The following is a 23,485-nucleotide window of genomic DNA, read 5'->3' on the forward strand; positions in this document are numbered from 1 at the left end:
GCACAAAACTTTCCTACCTGATGCCCATGTAAGTTTGGCTAAAAATTGTTATTTAGACATATGATATGAGCCTAAACTCGGGCCATTAAGTTCGCGTGCACAAAAGTATCTTACCTGACGACAAGATAAATCGGGTCAAAGCATGCAACCGTCAGACTCACGCGCATAAAAGTTTTCTATTTGATGACAAAGTAAGTTGGGCCAAACCCCATCCTGTGGCCACAAGAATATTGCCTCCAGTGGGAAACCAAACTCAGAAATTCCCAAATCCATATAGTTTGACACCAACTAAGTTATCATCCAAGTGGTTGATTTATTCCACCATCTTAACAATATTTGCAATTTGTACAATTATATGAAGGTTCATTAAATTTTCAATTCCACATATTCTAACCTAAAATCGCACAACGTTTAATAAATATACATACCAACTCATGTTATGTACAGAAATCGACAAACCCACTTGTTCGGTTTGAGAAATTTCAATAGCTATATATATATATATTTAAAAGATTTACACAAGACCTTACCTCTACTCAGTCGAAGATTTTTGACATTGATATTGATGTCATATTGGTCATCTACTTGCACACAATTGGTTATCGATTCTGGTGTGGGAAATCGGTTGCTGCTAGAGTCTGAACATGGAAAAATCGATAAGAGAGTGGAAGTTTGAATGTTTATAAACTTAACATCAATATTCTTATATTGTACACCACAAGGGTATTGTGGTCTTTTCATCAGACTTTTGTGTGTAAACTTATAAATTTATGATGTAAACTTATAATGTGTAAAAAGTGGCGTAGAGATAGTACATTAGTGGTGTGTAGATAAAATTTCCCTTAAACATTTGATATGAGCCTAAATAAGAGCCGTTAGACTCACATGCACAAAAGTTTACCACTTGATGACAATGTATGTTTGACTAAAAATTGCTATTTAGACATTTGATATGGGTCTAAACCCAAGCCGTCAAGCCCCCGTGTATAAAAGTATCCTACCTAACGACAAGATAAATTGGGTCAAAGCATGCGACCGATCAGGCCCACGTGCACATAAATTTCCTACTCGACAACAAAGTAAGCTAAGCCAAAGCCCATCGCGTGACCACAAGAATATTGTCTCCAGTGGAAAATCAACCAAACTCAAAACTTCCTAAATCCATACAGTTTGACAATAAAAATATTCACCAATTAGACTATCATTCAAGTAGTTCATTTATTCCATCTTCTAAAACATGTAACAATATTTGCAATTTATACAATTATATGAAGCTTCATTAAATTTTTCATACGAATTAATATAGGAGGATGGACATGGATCAATTGGCATTATTGATGTACTTTTTACTGTTTCTTTCTTCCCCTGAAATATGCATGTGTACTTCAAGCCATTCAAAAAAGTGAAGCAGAAAAACAAAGATATGATGACGTGGCACGCGTCGGACACACACCTGTACCTGGATCTGTACATCTCCCTGTCACTTTATCAGTCTCAGAAGATGATAATTGATAAGGACATTATTTGTACATCTTCTCTTAGTTAGGAGCCCCTGCCCATCCATCCTTCTCATGTGACAAAATACCAACTCTATTTGAAAAATCTTTTAACTAATATTTACCTTGTGTGATTCACATGTTGGAATTCTTGTACCACATATTTTTAAATCAATATAATCAATAAATCTTAGGCTGTCTAGATTTTTATGTGTAAATCTAAACGTTTTTTGAATGCGTATATAGGCTGTTAATGTAGAGAGTCGAATACAAATCCTCCGATTATAAGGCTTCATCAACGACAGATTTTAACTCCTCTAAATGATTGAGTATTTGAGTTGATTTTTAGTTGGGAGAAGTTTATTTATAGAAGGTTTCTAGGTAGGCCCATATAGACGAGGGTAATGTGAGGGTATTCGCTTACTTACTCTTTACGTGTATGGATGAGGGTAAACCCGTATAAACAAGGTAAACCTGCATTCTATCCACATAGTGCGAGGAGGGTCAAGGGCCTGATATAAATTAGTTTATTTTTAACCGCTTATAAATTAACTTATTTTTCCCAATACAATACCAAATGCAGCTATTTTCACATTTATTTTATAGATATAAGCAGGCATATAGGATCTGGGAAAAAAAAATAAAATTATAGGCCCACTTTTCCTATCTAGGCTGAGTTTGGGCAAAACAAAGACCATTGCCCTTACTTTAATCAAATCTAGTCAAGCCATAATTGACGAAGTCTATACATACATATATATATACATATATGTATATATATATACATATATGTATATATATATATATATATATATACATGTGACTGTGAGAGATAAGAGAGGGAAAAAGAAAGATTGGGCGATAAGGAATCTATGCAGAGGTGAAGACTGTGCAAGAGCACGTTGTTTCATTCATTCATTCATTGATGCCCCAAATCTCAGCCTTTTCAGGCGCTCTTATTATTATTTCTCTCTTCACATGAACTTCCATCACTCACTCTCACTTAATTATTTAAATAACAACATATATTTTTACTCAATTTTCAATTAAAAAAACAAATTTCCACCTTCTTTTTAGGATATATTTTAATTTAATTGACCTGAAATTTGTAGCTAGCAACAAATCTTATTGCTCATTTTTACTCTATATATTACCCTGTTCCTACTAACATGATAGAATTTTAAGTCTTTTTTTTAATAATCGAGAATGACACATACAAATTTGTGAAGAATATTACCCTTTTTCTACTAACAACATAGAAATTTTAACTATTTTTTTTTAATAATCGAGAATAACATCATACAAATTTATCGTTTACCCAATTTATTGTAGCAATACATTCCATTGTCAGGTAAATCTTGATTTTTGTTAGTTTATATGTTGAGATGCTAAGTGAAAATAGAAAACAAATTAAAACAAAAACATAAGATCATAAGCATGAACTTCATAATGCTATAACATGATGTATCCATAGTTTATTTCTATATATATCTCTTGAAATGTGTGTCTAAGGATCCTCCACATCAATTGCACCCATTATTATGTTTCTACTAAAAAAAATCACTTTTTAATTTGATGCCATGTTAATGTGCTTTAATTAGCAATAATATAGAAATTAAATATTACAATTACAATATTTGGGTTTATCATACCTGAACCAAAAAGAAAAAAAGGTAATAATATTCATAAATTTTCTACTTATATTTAATCTAGTTTATATATCTGTCCTAGTAGGAAGAAACCCATTTGAATAATTAACTAGATAATTAAAAATTACTATTGAAATGGAATTAAAATAAAAATGAAAGGGGGGGGGGCACCCCACTTAAGGTAGGCTTGTGAGGAGCCAAAAACAAAATTGGGGACAAAAATAAAATATGTCCCAAAAAGAAGACCATGTCAAACCAAAAATCAAATATAAAAAAATAAATCAATAGAAGACAACAAGAAGAAAGAGAGATGTAACTTCCTAGCCTAACAATAAATAAAAATAAACTCAATTAAAATATCCATTGTAGTTGTAAAGGCTAGATTCTTTATGTCAAATCACAAGTAGCTTCATTTATTTATGCTTTTGTTTTATTATATTATACATTTTTATATTTATTGGAATACCAAAAACGTTCGTTCTATAACGACCCTTTTGGTTTGAACGTTGTTGGAATGTTGGTATCACCACACCACAATAAGTTTGAAGCTGAAGCTGAAGCTGAAGCTGAAATTTTGAAACTAGTTGTTTCCACTCGCATCGCAATGGATTGTATTTTCAACGTCAAAATACAATTTTTTTTCAATTTCGTTCTGAAAGAATTTTATTATTTCATTTATATTTTCACAAAATAATTAATATCAATGAAAAACATTCAATTTTATCTTTATCTCGTCATAGTATCTTTAATGGCATCCAAAACTTTTTGTCACTCCAACTCGTCTCCCTTCACTGGCTCCCTTCACTACAGTTTCGGAATACGCCTCACACGTCACTGGAAAAAATCAAAATAGAACACACTTTCAAATTGACCCATACCCATAAACTACTACCCAATCATTTTAATACTTTGAAATTAAAGCAATGGTAAACATAATTGAGATCAATAATCGTAGACTATGACTGGCTTCCAAGTGATTGAGTTTATTGAGACTGCATTATTAGGGAGCAAAGTGAGTGTCCAACCAAGCAGAATTTCTAAAGCTTGTCCTACATGTTTGAACAAAAGAATGCCACACATGACCCACTGACCCCCCCCCCGCCCACATGAACCAAATCTTATTAAAATCACACCCCAATAATTAATCCCCTTTTCCACTTATCTGTTTTTGAATCTCTTTTGGCATCATTTCCCATAACAACGAATCACTGAAATTAAAATGATTACTTCATGCATCAAAACCCTAGATTGGATGGATGCTCATAACCAAAACCCAGAAAAAAAAAGCAGAAAAAGGATTGAACAGCAAAAAAAGCCCTGAAAACCCTAATCAGAAGATGAATTAGCTCTTTCACTAACAGGGTAAGCAAAATCAAAATCAAAATATATACATATGAACAACTTTTTCTTGTTCCTCTTGAGATTTTGACCAAAAAAGCCCCATTAACAGGAAATTAAAACAAAATTCAACTGAAAAAATAGCACTAAACTGTGTTACTCTGTTAAGTTTCTCACTGGTTGCGGTTCCTACCTCCTCCTACATTGCCTTCTCTCTTCTGTGGTGAAGAAGAGAACAACTGTCCGAACCCGAAAACCGATCCAGACTTGGAAGACCCACGAAGTGTACAAACTGGAACGTTGAGAATCGGAGTGACCCTCACATTAGCTGAATAAGACCTCTCCATGCCTTTGTGTTTGAATCTTGGTCCTCCATTGAAGCTACTTGGACTGCTTGAACTCCTCTCCAAGCTTTGAAACACTACCTTACCCGACGAGTTCATTCTCGGACTATCCACCGAAACTCCTCGACCCGATTCCCCAGTATTGACTGGTCTGCGCATCGGGCTCCGACCCGTATTACATCCACTGTTACTGCTTGTCACATTATCTGCCCTTGCCTTGACGAGTCTCATTCTGGGCGGGTTCGGGTTTCGCAAAAATGGGTTCGAGCTAGGACCTGGATTAGGCTTATCAGAATCAAGAGAAAGACGAGGGAGATCGTCGTGGTCGTGGCTTGAGGAGGACGAGGAGAGAGATAAGCGAGAGGAGGAGATGGAGACGGACTCGGAATCGGTGTCCTTCAACAATGGCAGACTCAGTGAAGCATCCAATGATGCTGACATATGAACATTTGAAGTGGATTTCGAGCTTTTGTGTAGGAGAAGCTTCAGTGATTTGGCGGTTGAGGAGTTTGCGTTCGTATTGGAAGACAAAATCCCCGCCGTTTTCTGCGATTCGGCTTTGGTGCTCTGTGTTTGGTTCTGGTACAGCTTCTTCAAACCGAGAAGGTCCCTCCACCTACTGGAGCATCTCGGAGCTTTAGGAGAGAATAAGTAAGGATCAGTAACGGATATAGACTTTACCGTCTCAGGCGACCTGATCTCCGGCAGTGAAGACTTATAAGAGGAAATGTTGGTTGTCCCAGTGAGTGTCGAGGACAGTTGAAGCGGCATTAACTTACCGTCGGCGAAAAGCTCGTCGGCCGGAAGCATAGCAACAGGATCGTCGCCGAGACAGAACTCAAAATCACCGGGATCAGACAGCTCAGTCGGATCAGAACCAGAACAAGGATCCGAACCCGGTTTGCTCTTGGACGAATCCTCTTCGCGGCTGAAGGAGATTCTGGGACTCAGCCAACCGTAAGAGGAGTACTTAGGCGCCGGCGGGAAGTTCTCCGGCGAAACTCCAATGTTGTTTACACATGCGGAGGCCATCTTTCAGGAGAGAGAGAGTGAGAGAGTTTGCGGGCAGTTAGGGTTTGAAATTTTGTATTGTAGGTTTTGGTTTGTATGGACTCTTAACTTTGCTGGATTTTCTTCAATCCCAGCCCAAAAAAGGTGGGGATGGTGTCCAACCCATTCAGCAATGTGACACGTGTAAAGCATTGATGAAAACAGTCAAGTTGGGTGTTTCTGTTGTTGACGCGCGTGATACTCATGTGCTCACCCTGAAATTACTGTGTAGGCCAATATGTCGGGTGCCCGCATTAACGGGTATGATCCGCCCAAATTAGATGGGTATAGGAGATTTGCTGTAGATTTTTTCCAAATAGATCGCCCTTAATAAATATAAGGACCTTACAATTTTTTTAAAAATAAATAAAAGTATGCATGTGTTTAGATCGCGTTTACGAGTTCAACGGTATATTTTTTGTTCCAAACAAAAATCAAATTCATCGCAAGATAAACATGAACATGTAATGTTTTGGGTTTACATTTAATGCCGCATAATTTTTCATGTTGAATTTGATTTTTATATGGAATAAAAAATTATACTGTTACACTTGTAATTCAAATCAAAACACATTTATAATTTTTTAAAACAAAATCAAAATTTTTATTAAAAATTTACAATAGATCCAGCAATTCAAATTAGACAGACTCGTCCCGTTAATTAACGGGTATAAAAATTTTTATCAGACAAATAACGAGCACAGAGACGAATTTGTTATTTTGTTTATTGTAGTTTCCACAATGATAATTAGTGAACTTTTTCACGGGTAATGGAGTCGTTGAAATTACACTCGACCACAAAGGTAAAGAGGTGTAGATTCTTCATTCACACTGATAGGTATGAGGATGGGATGAAAATCCAAATAGACCATAAGTATTTGAGCGGAGATGATTAAGAATTTGTCTAATGAGTACGGAGATGGGAAAAGAGTTTTTTGCTCTATTGACACCCTTATTCCAGACGGAAAAAGGGCAATATAAGGGCAGTTTAGCGGCAAGGAGTCAAGGATATATATATTTTGCTTTATTAAAAAAGAAAAAGAAAATAAAAAATAAGTCGACAGAAACCAGCGGTCAGTGGGCTTACTCAATCCTCGTCCGCCTCCAAAACCCTCTTCAGTTCACTCGAACTTTTCACAACATCGGCATAAATGGCGAGGCTAACATGCAGCAACTTGATTCCGGCACTAACTTTCCTACCATTGAAATCTTCTCTTTGTAGAGGCAGTCTTTTCTTCTCTGAAAGCTCGCAACTGATTGGTGTTCTCGGGTTTGGGAGGCGCTTCTCCTCGTCTTCCTCTGGCAGGATTAGCATGAGCCTCAAAGCCGGCATCGTTGGCCTTCCTAACGTTGGAAAATCCACTCTCTTCAATGCCGTGGTAAGTCATCTTATATTCTTATAAGGACGAATTGTCTTTTTTTTCTCTCTGGGTAACTGGTACAAGAGATAATTTGTTGCATCAGAGAAATCATAGTCATAGAGAATTAGCAGTTGCTTTCAGGTCTTGGAGTGTATTGTTGTCAGTGAAAAATTTTCAGGTCTTGGAGTGTATGGATTGGTTCAATTTTTTGGTAACAGTCTCTTCACATATTATGTGGGGTAAGATATGCGTACATCTGACCTATCCCCAACCCATCTACTGCGAGAGCATTGTGCACAGGAGTTATTTACACATACGAAGGCATGGGTTGGTGCAGTCTGTTTACTCGTCGGTTTTGATGAGAGGTTTGATAGAAGAATTTGTAGACTACTGGGAATGAGCTTTATGATATTGATTAAAATATGCAATTGGGTTTTCTTATCTGTTTGCATTAGAATATTCAAAGGAGCGGAGTTATTGTTGGAATGTCTCTATTGGTTGAATTTGTGAGTTAACATTTTCAGATGCCAAGATGGCCAGGTAAGAGTCTTTCACTGTCTTCGCCCTATATGGCATGTTCTAACTTATGAAATTTACCCTCTAAATGCTTAACCCGAAGGTGTTGGTATGATTAACTGATTAGGATATCCTTAAGAACTAGGTTCATATGACAGGTGTGCTCGTAGACATATATGCAACAGAATATATATGTGTGCGCTTGCCGCTTGGGCAGTGTGTTTATTTAGGCTAGCAATAATCTATTGCATCAGATATTTTGCCCATTTAATGCTTTGTTATATGGTATTATGGTCTACTTTCTGTTAAAATGTTTTCATTTATTTGCTTTTTTAACTTATCTCATTGCTCCTGGTTGCATGTTGCTTTCGTCTTGTAGTGATGGAACAAAATTTTCTTCTTCTCCTCTCAATGAATTTGCTTATACTTAGTGCTGATACACTAATTACAAGTGTAGGTTGAGAATGGGAAGGCCCAAGCTGCTAATTTTCCATTTTGTACAATAGAGCCTAATGTAGGGACTGTTGCTGTCCCTGATCCTCGGCTGCATGTACTCTCTGATCTCAGCAAATCTCAGAGAGTGGTCCCAGCGTCTATTGAATTTGTAGATATTGCCGGGCTTGTGAAAGGTGCCAGTCGAGGGGAGGTAAAGTTGCCTTGTTCCAGTTGCTAGGCATTTCTTTACGTGGCACTATTGATTTCTAAGTATTTGTCTTTCTTCGTGGCATCATTTTCTTATTTTCCTGATGTTTGTCTTAGATTCAACTGTAATTAGATTTTAAATATGAATTGTTCTTCTTTCAATGTCATTGTTGCAGGGATTGGGTAATAAATTCTTGTCACATATTCGTGAGGTTGACTCCATTCTTCAGGTTTTTTCCTACTCTTGTTTTGATATTGTTCTTGTTTTTAGCAATTCCCTTATTGCTTTCCCTAAATTTGACAAAACATATATTGTTTTAACTCTGATATTGATGATTCTGAAGAAAAGGGTCCAAAAATTGAGAACATTTCCTTATATTGTATATCAGAAAAAATTTCTTCGGATTCACGGGGAAAGGGCTCCATTCAATTTTTTTTGACTTTTTGTAACTTGAAGGATGGTCCAAGATGCTCTGGTGTATTACCGATATCAATAGCCTTCATTACCACACATGATCACCATCCCTCACAGGTTCAAGGGTGATTGCCTTACCGAATATATGGAATTGACAGTGTGCTTCTAGAAAATCCCCTGATGATCCATATACTAAGAGAAGTATAACATTTTATATGTGTGATCCTTGTCCATCCGCATAGATGTGTTGTGTAGATGTTGTAGCAACATATTAAAGAGCGTGTGGCTTGCTCTACATATAAAATTGTCAAAATCCAGTCATCCCCTTTTGAAACATTTTTATCTGTGATTGCTCCCATGAAATTTTCTAAAGTAATATCACCATCTTTCCATTTTTAAAAAAGTTTTATTCATGTTCACAAAACCTCATAAACAGTGAATTTAAAAGTGTAAGTGTCTATAAAATTATATCTCAAGCTTCTTAGTTTAGTATGGTGATTATGTTTGGATAATCATGCTCGAATGAGTTTTGAAAAAGCAGTGTTTTTAATACTTTTTAGTCAGTAATAACTAGCTACAATATAGTGAACAACTCACAGCTTCAAATGATAATAATGCTATATGTGCTCTGGATTGTCTCCTATAATATACCTGAACACTCGTTAAAATTGTGTTGTGTGCACTGTATACGGATTGTTGCATTGCAATGGTATTTTGTTTTTCTTGGCATAAAAATTGACAATTTTGAGGTTGTAGACAATTCAACATCTAGTTTGGAACTCACTTTTGACTAGTTGTGACGTGTTTGGGATATCCTCAATGGAATTTCTATTTCTTTCCTTGTTTTAGTTGCCCTTTCCCCCCCCGTTAAAATTGAGTCCTGATTAATGATTCTTCAAGCCCAAGGGGCTTAGTGGAGAGTGTTAACAAAAGGCTCAAGGGGTTTTCCTTCTAAATATACAATACACTTGAGCATGCCTTGTGATCTTTTTTTTTTTTAAAATTCAATTTCATATAATGAAAAGGGGATATGTCAATACAAAGCTCAGAGGACACTACTGTGTGAGTGGACTGGGGAAATGACTTTAGAGTAATAATTGATATCTGGTCTTTTACATGGAAGCTACCTTTGCAGTACATGCAGAAGGCATTTGTACCAGAAAACAATTGGTTCATATCAATCTGAAATGCTTACTATTACTTTTTTTTTTTCCATGCCCATTTTTTTTCTTGGACAATTGGAATGGTAATTCATTACTTTCATGTCCTATTTCTCATTCATTTGAATATAAGGCGGACAGCCATGTTTTGAACTCCCCAGTAATAGCCACAATGCTTTTTTATCCATTACTTGTCCATGTTATGCGACCCCATTATTTTTCTCTCCCTCCAGGTTGTAAGATGTTTTGAAGATAATGACATTGTTCATGTGAGTGGAAAGGTCGATCCTAAATCTGACATTGATGTAATCAATCTAGAACTCGTTTTCTCGGACTTGGACCAGGTATGCTACATAGAGCTTGTTCTATACAGATAAGACATTATGCAAAAGTAATGATGTTTATATAATCATTTCGGGACATGGTGTTAGTTTCCCGAGGACTGATCAAAATATTTTTAATAATACTTCGAAAATCTACCATGACAACAGGTTGAATGTGTAAGGGCAAGCTCATTGCCTAATCATAAATTTGTCTCACAAAAACCTAGAGGTCATGGGTTCAGGTCATGAAACAGCCTTTCCACATTAATAAGAGGATATGGTGATTTAACCAAAATAAAAATAAAATAAAAATGAGGATAAGGCTGCATATATCTGGCACTTCCTCAACCACGCAGCCACTGTGGGAATGTTGTGAATGGGAGTTTTTTTTCCCCTTCCCTTTTCACAGATTATAAGTTAAATGTATTAGTTACTTTTCTCATGTTTTGGATGTTCTCAGTTTTTTATAGAAGCAAGCTGAAGAAAAATGGTGAGTTATCCTATACTATAAAAATTTTATATCTGAAATCTCTTAAGAAGTGCGCTCGCAAAATTCCTCATCATTGACCAAATGAAGGAAAAAAAAAGGGATATTTTTAATGTATAAAGATTAAGATTCGCACGCCTTATATCAGCTTGAGCTTTTAGTAGAATTGGTGTTTCATAGTATAGTATAGATATTTTGAAAATTGTTTTCATCGAGAAATTACATGAAAAAAAGATGTTTGTTAATTTTTATTGCATCCAAAGTTTCTCCATATAATGAGGTCCAAAAGCATAGGCTCAGAGAGAATTCAGTGCTGGACCTTTCTATCCTCTTGATTTACGTTCTCATTAGAAAGGTAGTTATTTTATATTTTTATTTTTCAAATTGTGTTCAGTAGAAAAGTAGTTGTTCGTTTATGCACTCTCTCAGCCAACAATGCTATGTTTGTATGATTATGGTTTATGATAACTGATGCTTCCCCATTGGTATGACGGAAGCTGTCTCTCGAAGTAAAAATTTGGTGCTTCTTTGCTAAAAAATAAGCTGGTAGAACTAAATTGGCTCTTCGATAAGAATTGCAGATTGAGAAAAGAATGGAGAAGCTCAAAAAGGGGAAGGCAAGGGACTCGCAATCAAAGCTTAAGGTGAAACAAAATTCTTATACTTAGTAGTCAATGCTGCCTAACATCCCTAAAAAACCGTGGGGGTGGGAATACTGCTATAATTATGTAAAATCATGCACTGGCACGTATGTGGACATACACATTTCTGTTTTCTACGACAAAAAGTAAGAGAGGTGGTTGTGGGAATTTCTTTCATTTCAGGAGGAAGCTGAAAAATCTGCCTTGGAAAGAATTCAGCAAGCACTTTTGGATGGAAATCCAGCTCGATCGGTCACCTTGACAGATTTTGAAAAGGATGCCGTAGAACATCTTTGCTTGCTTACTATGAAACCAGTCATATATGTAGCCAATGTTGCAGAGTCTGATCTAGCTGAACCTAGAAGTAATGTTCATGTCATCGAAGTGATGAAACTTGCAACTGACTTCAAATCTGGACTAGTACCAATCTCGGCTCAGGTTTGGTGATATCTAGACCCGGCTTTGAGCATTTGAACTATTTCATTACCCCTCTCGCACCGTCTTCTTGATGTTTTGGAAGATTTGAATGCAATGTCATATTTTCTCTAAACAAGATTTTTTTTCTTCTTGTTTTGATTAAATTATTGCTAATGCCTAGACAAGTTATTTTCTTGTTCTGATGAACTTATTGCTTTTTTTGAACTTTCAGTCGTTAACTATCAATACGAGTAATCTAGGGAAGATTATTGCTGCAGGTTGAATCAGAACTTACAGAGTTGCCATCTGAAGAAAGGGGAGAATATTTGCATTCTCTTGGTGTCAATGAAAGTGGGCTTGGAAACCTTATTAGAGAAACATATAACCTTTTGGGGTTGCGAACGTACTTCACTTCTGGGGAGAAGGTGAACAAGATAAAAAGACTGTTTGCTTGAAAATTTCTTTATCTGATTGTTTGATAGATGGTTTTATGATGTCCACAGGAAACAAAAGCGTGGACGATACTTTCAGGTCAGTTTGTTATTTCACTCTTATGGTGGACTATGCTAGACATGGTCTGGTCATGCCATGAAATCATGCTGACTTGCTGAGATGGTCTGGTCAGCTTAACTTGCATGGTTTTACACCATGTTGTTGCCTAATTGTTTAGATTTTTTTTTTTCTACTTGAACCACTGTGTTTAGTGATTTTTTGCTTATAGCTTTTCTTTGATGATTCAGGAATGACTGCACCACAAGCCGCTGGAGTAATTCACTCCGACTTTGAGAAAGGTTTCATTCGAGCTGAGACAGTAAGCATCTGATGTGGGATAGCTGTATAACTGCTTTTGTTTAGGTTTCATAGTTTGGTTTTATTCCTATCATTACGTGTTTAGTGGCTATCAGTACATAATGACTAATGGGATATTATTTTTTCTGTCAGGTGTCTTATGATGATTTTGTTGCTGCTGGTTCACTTGCAGGAGCAAGAGAAAAAGGACTTGTGAGTTTCTTCTTTGCTATGAGCATTATATATATATATATATATATATATATTTCTATACTCAGTTTCTTAGAGAGACATGCAAATTTGCATCCTCCACCTTGTAATTTTTGCCTCATATTTGGAGTCCCTAAAAGCTGAAAAAAACTACATGCAAATGATTTGGGGTATGGTTCACTCTTGGGCACCTTATTGACATTGCTGAAAATTGCGACTTTTGCAGTTGAGATCTGAGGGTAAAGATTACATTGTACAAGAAGGAGACGTAATGCTGTTCCGTTTCAACGTTTAATAGCAGCTCATGGAAGACAAGCTTGGGTTGCTTTCTTTTCGCGATTAAAATGGTGAAAACCCGCTCACTCTTGCCTCGACATTGTCTCCAATTATTGCAAGTGGGGAGCACAGGTTGTTGTATCACTTTTGCCTTCAATAGTTGAGAAAATTAAAGTTTAGCATGAATAGTTGAATGATTTCACATAGAAAACTCATACGATTCATTAGCTCGTGTCATGTCCTTGTGCACGGGTGTTTTTTTTTTATAAAATCTCTTTTAATATCTCCTCTGTATAATCCTTGCAAATTTTCATATAATCCTTGCAAGTATTTCGAAGACACAGAAGAAGTAGCCTTGTAGGCCATCAAAGTCATCAGGTATGCTACTATTTATTCTTTTTATTGGAACTTGATGCGCAACTCTCACAAGCACCAGACAAAATTACAGGGCTTTTGGTTGTGTTTAGGTCCAAAGATAAACAACGTGAGAATTGAATCCAAAACCGTTTGCCTTTGACAAAAGTTTTACCATCCAACCTACTCCCTTTAAATTCCCCAACCAATACACATTTATAATTGTTTAAATTTTTAGTGCACCAATCGGCCAATCCAAATCTCTAAGCCTGTTATCTACAAGTTTATTGGATTACCCAGACCCGATCCATCGGGTCACTTTTGCCAGGGGTAAAGTTGTCATCACAAGCCAATGACCACCCTTTTAGTCACGTGAGTATTGCGTGACCGAAGAATCTTTAATTCTCCACTTCCACTGTTCCACTCCATTCCTTTGTCGCATCGAAGACAGATAAGTGGAGATGGATTCCGACGAGGAGCTAGACACTGTGCCACTGAGCCGGCGGCCGGAGTTGTCAGACGTGACTCCGCTCCCTCAGGACGACGGTCCAAATCCTGTGGTGCCAATCGCCTACAAGGATGACTTCCGCGAGACCATGGACTACTTCCGTGCTCTCTACCGCGCCGACGAGCGATCCCCTCGATCGCTTCTGCTTACCGAAGAGGCCATCAACCTCAACCCCGGAAACTACACTGTAAAATTCGAGCAACCCATTTCGCTTTCTTTTATGTGCTTTTGCTTTAAATTTTGTTTATTTTATTGGGTGATTCGTTCGTTGTGTTTGTGAAGGTCTGGCATTTTAGGAGGCAGATACTTGAGTCTTTGGAGGCTGACTTATTTAGAGAACTGGATTTTGTGGATCAAGTTGCGAAGAAGAACTCCAAGAACTATCAGATATGGTAAGCCAGTGCAGCTGCAGTATTGTGAGGAGGAGAAAAACTCAGATATGTTTTTCTCCTTCTCTCAATTGAAGCTGACCCTTGAATGTTATTGAGATAAACATGGCCTACTCTGTCATGGGATTTCTGTATGTAGCGTTTACAGGGTGATTGTCTTAAGGTTCTTTAATTTTAAACGTTCAAATGCAGAAAAAGAGGCATACTTACAAGCAAATTATGGCCTTGATCTCCAGTGTTACAGAGGGTAGGTTGGGTTGGAGCAGCCTTGTAGATGTTATAAGATCTAACACTACTATGAAAATGTTATTACAGTTGTCGTTTGAATGTTCCAATAAATTTGGTTAAGACTTAAGATGTTGTGGTCAAATTAAAAACCTGTTCCGTTTGGTGATGGAAGGTTATTGTACTGTTTCTAATCAAAAGTCTTGGGATGTGTTTTGTTTTATTGTATGTTTTACATGCTAGTGAAGCTTCTATTTTCGAATTATAGAAGAACTTTGCTTTCCTATTAACTTTAGTAGCCTGATGCAGGAAAATGGGTACAATACTTAATTACTTATTACACCTTCCTAATCAGACCTTCCTGTCACCTTTTACCTACCCTTGTTTATTTATTGCTCGTAATCTATTGCTTTTGATTTGTCTTCCTGAACAGCTTGTGAATGATGATATTCTTATCTAATTTTCATCTTTCAGTGGTGCTTCTTTGGTACTGTTGTGAAAATTAGTTCAGAACTGAAAGGAGCATCAACATACTGATACAGTTTTTTTATTTAGATGTAGGAGTCCAACATAGTAAAAAGAAGTGGAAAGTAGTTTGCCATTGTGTTTGGGCCTCTAGCTTCTCTCACTATGTGACCTGACCATGCTATCATTATTTGGAAGTATATTTGAAGTTTTCATTCCTCTTCAGTTCTCTATGAGCTTGTCAGTTTAAAGGCTGTACCCACGCCAAAGCAAAAGTTGAGTTTAGTTCAGTTCGCCACCAATGCTCGGAACTAAATAGCAAATTTTCTTGTGCCTTGATGGCAAATAGCTAATTCTCTTGAGTTCTCTTGTACATTGATGGAAAATAGCAAGTATACACCACCTGCTTAAATAGCAAGTTCTCTTGTAACAGGCTTCTCTAGTAGGGAGCTGGATGGGCTGGAAAGTGTATATCTTGCAACTTGCAAATGCATGTGGTAAAGAGGATCAACAACTTGCGGCAATATAATAAGAATAGTCCAGCTTCCTTTAATGCCACTCGATGTTAGAAGCAATTTCTATCCATTAGCCCTAGAAGTAGTTTTCCTAGAGTTATCCAAAATTGAGCTCTTATAATTCTTAACCAAAACTTCCATGCAAACAAGAGCTGTCTAATGCATGGATCTTATTACATTTTAATTTTCTCAGGCATCACAGACGTTGGTTAGCTGAGAAATTGGGAACTGATGCTAAATGTAGGGAACTTCAGTTCACCCGGAGGATACTTTCTCTGGATGCCAAAAATTATCACGCCTGGTCACATAGACAGGTTTGACTCAGTTCTGTTGCCTCCATTATGTAACAAAGTGCATTTCTATCCGCACTGATTTCATATTTTATTTCTTTATTTAGTCAGTATTTGTACTTAGCATTTTCTATTATTAAGCGAATCCTGGGACCTAAGTTGGAAAGACCCTTGTTTCCCCCTTTTTTCAGTGGGTGCTTCAGGCACTTGGAGGGTGGGAAGATGAGCTTAATTACTGCGATCAGCTGCTTGAAGAAGATGTTTTCAATAACTCTGCGTGGAACCAGGTATTGTTAAGTACAGTACATATGCTGTTTGCAAGCTATCCTCAATGTGACATTGAACTGATGAAATTGAAATGCATGTAGAGGAAATCAGGACGGCATTCCATTCTGCTGCATGTGGTTTTTAAAAGTTTTTCTTTGTCTTTTTTTCTTGATTCCATGGATATTTTGCTGATCAAAATTAATGGTTTCATGGAGTTTTTTTTCCTTCATGAAGAGACACTTCTAGCCTTTGATTTTAATCGCTGGAGCATGTACTACTTTGAGTTCCTTTTATTCGCTGTTTTCTATAAGAAGTAAGAACTTTCTCTATTCATGTTTTTTCCTTCGTAACAGAGATACTTTGTGGTGACTAGATCTCCTGTATTGGGAGACCTCAAAGCAGTAAGAGAATCCGAAGTGAGTTATACCGTGAAGGCCATTTTATCCAACCCTGAGAATGAGAGCCCATGGAGGTATCTTCGGGGCCTGTTCAAGGATGATGCTCAATCATGGGTTAACAATTCTCAGGTTTCTTCAGCATGCTTGAAGGTTCTTAGTGTCAAAGCTAACTACGTGTTTGCTTTGAGCATGCTTTTGGATCTTATCTGCCATGGTTTCCAACCAACCCAAGAGTTCAGAGATGCCATATATTCACTTAGGGCTTCAGACTCTGACCCACCTGAATCTGACTTGGGTAAAGCAATTTGTTCAGTTTTGCAGCATGTGGATTCGATGAGAGCCAACTACTGGATGTGGCGCAAGAGCAAGCTGCCTGTAACAATGTAAAGCATATTAACGAGATTTTCTTGCTTGTTCTTGTTTTACTGGCTAAATGTTGAATGTACTGCGACTCTGTGCTTGTTGTAAGTTGTCCTATATAGGAATAAGTCCTTTCGGCTTTTACAGCGCTAACCTGGCAGCGGTTGTAAAGTTTAGTCATATTCATTAGAAAGGGAACGTTTGTTTGGGGATCGATCCAGGGATCCATCTGGAAATGCGATGCCGTGTTTTTTAACTCGCTTGTGTTCGAGACGAGTTCTTAACAAGTTTTAAATGTGGTGTTCGAGATCGGCTCGTTTACACCCCTTACTACTAATGTGTGTTCCTTACTTTTTTTAGTCTTGATTGATGTAACATATGGTTCACTTGGAAGCTAAGTTGCAAATTAATATCATTAATTCATGTATGGGAGAGATTCTATCTAGAGGTGGTAAAAAAATCAGTTTTGGGTCGGACAATAGCATGTGTTTATGAAATATTTATATGTCCGGACTCTAACTCGGATTGGATTTGGAACGCATTTGATTAACCAAACCCGGATTGGTTTAAATCTGGACAAGTAAATCGGACAATAACCTAGTCTAAGTTAGGGTCTAGACAAATAAATTGAACAAGATTTATGTGTTTGGATCTAAACCTGATTTTAATCTGGATAAAAGTTGTGTTTGGACCCAAATTTCGGACATATAACAAAACTTAGTTTAATCCGAGTCAAGATAAATTTGATCATCCAAACCGGACAATTTTGTCACCCCTAATTCTATCCTTCGATGCAAGAATTGTGAGTACTTGAGCTTCTGGCAGGCCACCACTAGCTAGCACCCACCAAACCATGAGCTAACCAAATAAAAAAAGATGATATGTTCATGTCGTAAACATAGAAATGGTTAGATTCTACCCCACAAAGGTTGGCACCTAAAAACAATGACTCAACACCCACCAAATATAAAATATTATCCACCATATACACTTTGTGAGAGTATGTATCAAGTCTCCATTAATCCTCTTTCCAACATTATTTCCTTCTAAGCCTCTCAACCCCCCCCCCCCCTCCCCTCCTCAAAAAAGAATATGAAGGTGGTCAATTTGATGCTCAGAAAATGCAAGAGCTTGTCAAGGCAACTAGGGAGATCTTCATCATATAGTAGCTTAAGGTCCAAATCATCAAGAGGAGATATATGGGGTGACATTAACCAAGAAATTGATCACCAACATTGTGAAACTATATATGTTGGGAGCACAAGGAAGCGTTATTCGATCAATTCCAAGTACTTGAATCATCCGCTACTGAACGCCCTAATCGAGAAATCGAAGCAGAAATCGGGGGAAGAAGATCAGGTCGACATCTTGGTCAAGTGTGAGGTTGTCCTCTTTGATCATCTGTTGTGGATGCTTGAGAATGCTAATCCGAATCTGATGAGTTTGGATTCACTGGAGGAACTCAAAGACTTGTATGCGCTTTGACACAATTTGATCCATCATCTTCTAAGCTAGCTTGCCGAAGAAGTAAGGGTTTCTTCATATTATATTGTTAATCTTAATTTGTTGTTCTAGCCAATTGTTTGGTGGATCAAGTTGTTGGGGATGACCATGAATTGAGTAAGTGTATTCATATGTATGATTGTGATCTTATTATTCTTTGTCATTTGCATATATCAATAAAATTCCCTAGAAAAGGGTCTATTGTTTATGTATAAATCATTTCTCACTCAATTAACTAACTCAATTCAATGTATTTAGTCATACTCTCGTATTAGGGTTCAATCGTCTCCAAGGGTGAGCCTACACACTAATTTTCCCTAAACTTATTTGACAAGCCTAGTTTTGTGTTTTATCCAATGAATTAGCCCAGCAAACAGCGAATGTAGTTGTTCCGGATTTCCGTAATATTTTCTGCACTCTTCATCTTCTATCGAAAATACCTTATTGCCCTATCTCACTAAAATCATGACTCAAATCAACTACATTTTTAAAAAAAAAAAAATCATCCCAGACTCTACCCTTTTATGTTCACAATCACAATGCAACTCGCCAAAAATATGACACCTATCAAACAATAGAGCTCTTGATTTGTCACACGCATTACAGAGGAAAGGATGTAGTAAATGTCATCACATTAGTTATATTATCCAAATGAGATTTGGAAAGATACCCTTGTCTCCTTGATGCCATTCTAAATGGGGTTATCATGAAATGATTTCAAAATATGAAAAATCATCGAGAACATTTGTAAATCAACATTCAGTTATTACTTTTTGTTATTTCTATGAGCTTTTGATTTTTAATGTTGTTTTCCATCCTTTTAAAGGCATAATTAATAGATAATCCAAAAAAAATCGGGATCGATGATCTCGGACCCACATGACTTTGCTCTCCTTGAGATAAAATCCTACATCCGCCCCTACTGCTGACCATATCTCAATCCCATTGTTTTTTATTATTTTTTTGTTTGTTTAGTTTGTTCGGGTATATCTCAATGTAGTTTGGTTTAGTATGTGTGTTGTAATTTCCTTGAGTGGTACGGTGTTGTTCGGTGTGTGTAAATTCCTAGGCCGCTTTTGTGACGTTAGGTTGAACGTTTACTATCATGGAATGAAATGCCGGGTTACTACTTTTAAAATTTTTTTAAAAAAAGATAGAAATCATAATAATCCAAACTCAAATATAATGTTCTGTCTCTATATACATATCCTTGATTATGTATCAGAATCTCCAACTGTCATGGATTTTTTTTAATTAACCTCTTCTCTTTCACTTCTCATCTTTTCTTCAACCAAATTAAGCAGAACATGACGTTCCTTGTCTTCATGTGGCAGCACACTAATTTTGAACAAATCACTTGCACATGTAAAATTGGACCTAATACTGTATGGACGCCATCTTTAAACTATATAATAGTTGAGAGTCCAAAAACGCCAGCCGCTGTAATTTGTTTATTGTTAGTTTTAGTGTGTGTGTGTGTATATATGTGTGTGTGTGTGTGTGTGTGTGTGTATATATGTATATATGTGTGTGTGTGTGCTGTGTGTCACTCCTCAAGCACCTGGCCTTGACACAAAAATGGAGTTCACTTCCCCACAAATCATAGCAATTTCAGGCCTTCTAGGCTTTCTTCTATTGTTGTTGTCGTCATGGAAGCAAAGAAGCAAAAACAAGGCAAACTTAGCACCAGAACCAGCCGGTGCTTTACCAATAATTGGTCATCTCCATCTGCTGAACCAACCAACCACACTTGCCCGAACCATGTCATCGTTGGCTGATAAATATGGATCGATCTTCATGGTCCGGCTAGGGATGCAACGAGCCCTGGTGATCAGCGACGCGGAGGCGGTGAAGGAGTGTTTCACTACTAATGACAAAGCTTTTGCTTCAAGACCAAGTACTAGTCAAGGCAAGTACCTTGCCTCCGACCACAAGGCTTTTGCCTTTGCCCCGTATGGGAACTACTGGCGCGATACGCGCAAACTAGCCGTGCTTAAACTCCTCTCGGTGCAAAGCCTCAAGACATTAAGGCACCATCAAGCATCCGAGGTGAATGCATTAATGAGTGATCTTCACTTTGTGTGCACAAACAATGGTGGTGCTGCTGCAGCTGGTACTAAGGTTAAGATGAACGAGTGGCTCGAGCGGACGACCTTCAATGTCATTACTAAAATCATTTCGGGGAAGCGATATTTCGGATTGAACAACAACGAAGAGGCTCGACGCGTCGGGAAGATCATCAAGGAATTCATGTTCATTGTAGGATCTCTTGTTCCGTCCGATTTCATCCCGTTTCTTGGTTTGATTGATTTCCTGACACCCCAAGTGAAAAGCATGAAGCGTATTGCGAACGAGCTGGACTCTCTAATCTTGAATTGGATTAGAGAGCATGAACTACAGAGGCGTAAGGGAACCCGGGATCCAAGCAAAAACCAGGATTTCATTGATGTGATGCTATCAGAAATTAAGGATGATTCCACCTATGGCTTTTCGCGAGAACTTGTTATCCTAGCAACATCTAAGGTACGTCATATTCACCTTCCCATATCAGTTCAAGCTTTTGGTATATATATAATCTCTTAAATCTTTTTGGGGTCAAACCGTATGGACTCGAGAGATCTTGAGTTCAATTTTCCCAGAGAACAATACCCTCGTGGCCATGCGTTGGGCTTTTGCTCAACTTTTTCTGTTGTCAAGTGAAATACTTTTATAAACGCGAGCATGACGGTTTGAGTTTAGTCACATATCATATGTCTAAAGAGTAAACTTTTATGCTCTCGGAAGTTACTTATACATTTACGTGATGGCATTCAATTGACTTTGATTTGTAATTTTTTTTCTTTGTAGAATTTGATCTTGGGAGGAAGCGAAAGCACTTCGAACGCATTGACATGGGCGTTGTCCAACATCCTGAACAATAAAAACATGCTGAAACTTGCACAAGAAGAGCTGGACTCGAAGGTTGGCAGGGACAGATGGGTTGATGAGTCTGATCTCGAGAGCTTAGTCTACGTCGATGCAATCTCCAAGGAGACACTCCGCCTGTACCCTCCTGCCCCGATGTCATTCCCACACGAGTCCATGGAAGACTGTACCATCGGAGGCTACCACATTCCAAAGGGAACTCGGCTGATGGTGAACGTCTGGAAGTTACAGCGAGACCCGAAAATCTGGTCGAATCCAGAGGTGTTTATGCCGGAGAGGTTTCTTACAACCTATTCAAATGTCGATGTTTACGGTCAGCAATTCGAGTATCAGCCATTTGGGTCGGGGAGACGGTCGTGCCCAGGGACTCTATTTGCAATGCAGGTTATGAACCTGACGCTGGCTCGTTTGATTCAGGGATTTGATTTGAAAACACCATCAGATGGTCCAGTGGATATGAGTGAAGGACCAAGTATTAGCCTCCCCAGAGCAACTCCTCTTGAAGTTGTTGTCAAACCAAGACTTTCTCCTGAGCTCTACAAAATGCTCAACTAATAGTATTCTATTTGATGTCAAAATGTTATTTTAAGAGTACCTATGTTTTTCCTCAAGTACAAGAGTTGATTGGTGTTCTATATTTTCTAATTAAGTGTGTTATTTAATAATGAAAGGAAAATGTTATTTGTCCCAATACTTTTTGTCCCAAATCTTCCCAATCCCATGTGGTATTGCCACCTAAGCTTGTTGACATGGAAAATATGCTTACATGAATGAAACACATTTGAAATTTAAGTTTCCCACTTCTCTCTCCACTTCTCTTTTGTTCAAATTTTAAAAATCAAATCTCCCTCTTTTATCTCCATATTTTCTCATACTTCCATCTTCTCCCTTATACACCTTTATGCACATTGTTTTTTTCATACAAAATTACGATTACATTGTTTTTGTTTCACACAAACATTGCGATTATATTGTTTTTTTGCCAATAAATTGTCAAATTTATCAAAACAATGTAATTTCCAGCACAACGCAAATTGTCAATTTTTCAGCACAATGTAAATTGTCAAGTTTCCAGCACAATGTAAATTGTTAAATTTACAGAACAATGTAAATTGTCAAATTGATCAAAAACAATGTAATTTTCAGTGTGTTTCCATATATAAGTTGAAAAAAAAATAGTCTACAAACCAATCAAGGATAACAAGATAAAATAAATTGTCTCAAAAAACATTTTCATTCAAATGAGTGTTAAACACATTGTTACATTGTTTTGAATACAGTGCAACTTCAAAATATGTAAATTGTCAAATTTCCAGAACAATGTAAATTGTCAAACACATTGTAACACTGTTTTCAATACAGTGTAACTTCCAGAATAAGCAAACACATTGTTACACTGTTTTCATTACAGTGTAACTTCCAGAATAGAAAAACACATTGTTTCACTGTTTTCAATACAGTGTAACTTCAAAAATATGTAAAAAAATAAGTAAAAAAACAAATTACATTGTTGCTGGAGGTGGAGGTGGAGGTGGCCGGAGATATTGTTGGAGGTGGTTGGATGCACGGATCGACTGATTACATTGTTTTTAAACAATGTATGTTCCACTGGGTTGCCGGATTCCGAAAGCAAACTGGCCGGAAGATGGGTGAGTAAGGTGTGCCTTGACGTGTGGAGTCTCGATATGTGGTCGGTTGCCGGAGATGTTGCCGGAGATGGCCGGATCGACAAGATTTGTGTGTCGATGACCTCCTCCTTTAAATGCCTTTTTCAGACGATATGGGCGACGATAGGTGGTGTGAAGGGTCGGAAAATGACGATTGTGGTTGGGCGCTTCCGTTCGGTGAGTCGACGGCTCGGGTTGGTGGCCAGACGGAGGAACTCCGGTGAGTGGATGTGTGTGTCGTGAGAGTGGGAAGGAGAAAGGAGAGAGAAAGAGAAGAAAGAGAGAGATGAGATTGTTTATATAGACAAAAAAACCTAGGTGGCATGCTAATGTGGATTGCCATATAGGATTGAGAACAATTGGGACAAAAATTGCTAGGCTATTTAGCAGGGTTGATGATGAAAACTGTGTAATTCTTCAACTTGCATTTGAATAATCATAAAAAAATAATAATCTAAATGACCAATGAATCAATGATCAAGATTAAATTACGCTCCTATCAATC

General features: G+C 37.4%; 5 protein-coding genes across 5 annotated transcripts; 4 read left to right on the forward strand and 1 right to left on the reverse strand.

Annotated features, from left to right (window-relative positions):
- Nucleotides 1–4,478: 4,478 nt before the first annotated feature.
- Nucleotides 4,479–6,069, reverse strand: LOC119989735. The gene has a single exon (XM_038835413.1). The coding sequence runs from the start codon at nucleotides 5,857–5,859 to the stop codon at nucleotides 4,657–4,659; it is 1,203 nt and encodes a 400-aa protein (XP_038691341.1). The 5' UTR covers nucleotides 5,860–6,069; the 3' UTR covers nucleotides 4,479–4,656.
- An 853-nt stretch (nucleotides 6,070–6,922) lies between these two features.
- LOC119989215 (ribosome-binding ATPase YchF) lies at nucleotides 6,923–13,400 on the forward strand. The gene is made up of 11 exons (XM_038834606.1): nucleotides 6,923–7,256; nucleotides 8,212–8,400; nucleotides 8,573–8,626; nucleotides 10,205–10,315; nucleotides 11,363–11,425; nucleotides 11,606–11,860; nucleotides 12,118–12,264; nucleotides 12,343–12,370; nucleotides 12,580–12,650; nucleotides 12,782–12,841; nucleotides 13,065–13,400. Exons 1-11 carry the CDS (start codon nucleotides 7,029–7,031, stop codon nucleotides 13,131–13,133), a joined length of 1,275 nt encoding a protein of 424 aa, XP_038690534.1. The 5' UTR covers nucleotides 6,923–7,028; the 3' UTR covers nucleotides 13,134–13,400.
- A 455-nt stretch (nucleotides 13,401–13,855) lies between these two features.
- On the forward strand, nucleotides 13,856–17,218 carry LOC119989216 (protein farnesyltransferase/geranylgeranyltransferase type-1 subunit alpha). The gene is made up of 5 exons (XM_038834607.1): nucleotides 13,856–14,163; nucleotides 14,259–14,368; nucleotides 15,764–15,884; nucleotides 16,052–16,147; nucleotides 16,481–17,218. The coding sequence occupies exons 1-5, from the start codon at nucleotides 13,930–13,932 to the stop codon at nucleotides 16,910–16,912; spliced, it is 993 nt and encodes a 330-aa protein (XP_038690535.1). The 5' UTR covers nucleotides 13,856–13,929; the 3' UTR covers nucleotides 16,913–17,218.
- A 740-nt stretch (nucleotides 17,219–17,958) lies between these two features.
- Nucleotides 17,959–18,608, forward strand: LOC119990085 (auxin-responsive protein SAUR78). The gene has a single exon (XM_038835907.1). It carries the CDS (start codon nucleotides 17,978–17,980, stop codon nucleotides 18,368–18,370), a length of 393 nt encoding a protein of 130 aa, XP_038691835.1. The 5' UTR covers nucleotides 17,959–17,977; the 3' UTR covers nucleotides 18,371–18,608.
- Nucleotides 18,609–19,908: 1,300 nt separating this feature from the next.
- Nucleotides 19,909–22,004, forward strand: LOC119988472 (xanthotoxin 5-hydroxylase CYP82C4-like). The gene is made up of 2 exons (XM_038833520.1): nucleotides 19,909–20,911; nucleotides 21,236–22,004. The coding sequence occupies exons 1-2, from the start codon at nucleotides 19,913–19,915 to the stop codon at nucleotides 21,866–21,868; spliced, it is 1,632 nt and encodes a 543-aa protein (XP_038689448.1). The 5' UTR covers nucleotides 19,909–19,912; the 3' UTR covers nucleotides 21,869–22,004.
- Nucleotides 22,005–23,485: the final 1,481 nt, after the last annotated feature.

The sequence above is a fragment of the Tripterygium wilfordii genome, chromosome 21 (genome assembly GCF_013401445.1).
Source record: "Tripterygium wilfordii isolate XIE 37 chromosome 21, ASM1340144v1, whole genome shotgun sequence".
NCBI classification, from domain to species: Eukaryota; Viridiplantae; Streptophyta; class Magnoliopsida; order Celastrales; family Celastraceae; genus Tripterygium; species Tripterygium wilfordii.

Excerpts from the sequence above, each read along its gene's own strand:
- LOC119989735 (XM_038835413.1), bottom strand. The coding sequence starts at position 5,859 with ATGGCCTCCGCATGTGTAAACAACATTGGAGTTTCGCCGGAGAACTTC.
- LOC119989215 (XM_038834606.1), top strand. The coding sequence starts at position 7,029 with ATGGCGAGGCTAACATGCAGCAACTTGATTCCGGCACTAACTTTCCTA. Across the intron at positions 11,426-11,605 it reads ACTCGCAATCAAAGCTTAAG|GAGGAAGCTGAAAAATCTGC; the intron begins GTGAAACAAAAT and ends CTTTCATTTCAG. Across the intron at positions 12,842-13,064 it reads GAGCAAGAGAAAAAGGACTT|TTGAGATCTGAGGGTAAAGA; the intron begins GTGAGTTTCTTC and ends CGACTTTTGCAG.
- LOC119989216 (XM_038834607.1), top strand. The coding sequence starts at position 13,930 with ATGGATTCCGACGAGGAGCTAGACACTGTGCCACTGAGCCGGCGGCCG. Across the intron at positions 14,369-15,763 it reads TCCAAGAACTATCAGATATG|GCATCACAGACGTTGGTTAG; the intron begins GTAAGCCAGTGC and ends TAATTTTCTCAG. Across the intron at positions 16,148-16,480 it reads ATAACTCTGCGTGGAACCAG|AGATACTTTGTGGTGACTAG; the intron begins GTATTGTTAAGT and ends CCTTCGTAACAG.
- LOC119990085 (XM_038835907.1), top strand. The coding sequence starts at position 17,978 with ATGAAGGTGGTCAATTTGATGCTCAGAAAATGCAAGAGCTTGTCAAGG.
- LOC119988472 (XM_038833520.1), top strand. The coding sequence starts at position 19,913 with ATGTGTGTGTGTGTGCTGTGTGTCACTCCTCAAGCACCTGGCCTTGAC. Across the intron at positions 20,912-21,235 it reads TTATCCTAGCAACATCTAAG|AATTTGATCTTGGGAGGAAG; the intron begins GTACGTCATATT and ends TTTTCTTTGTAG.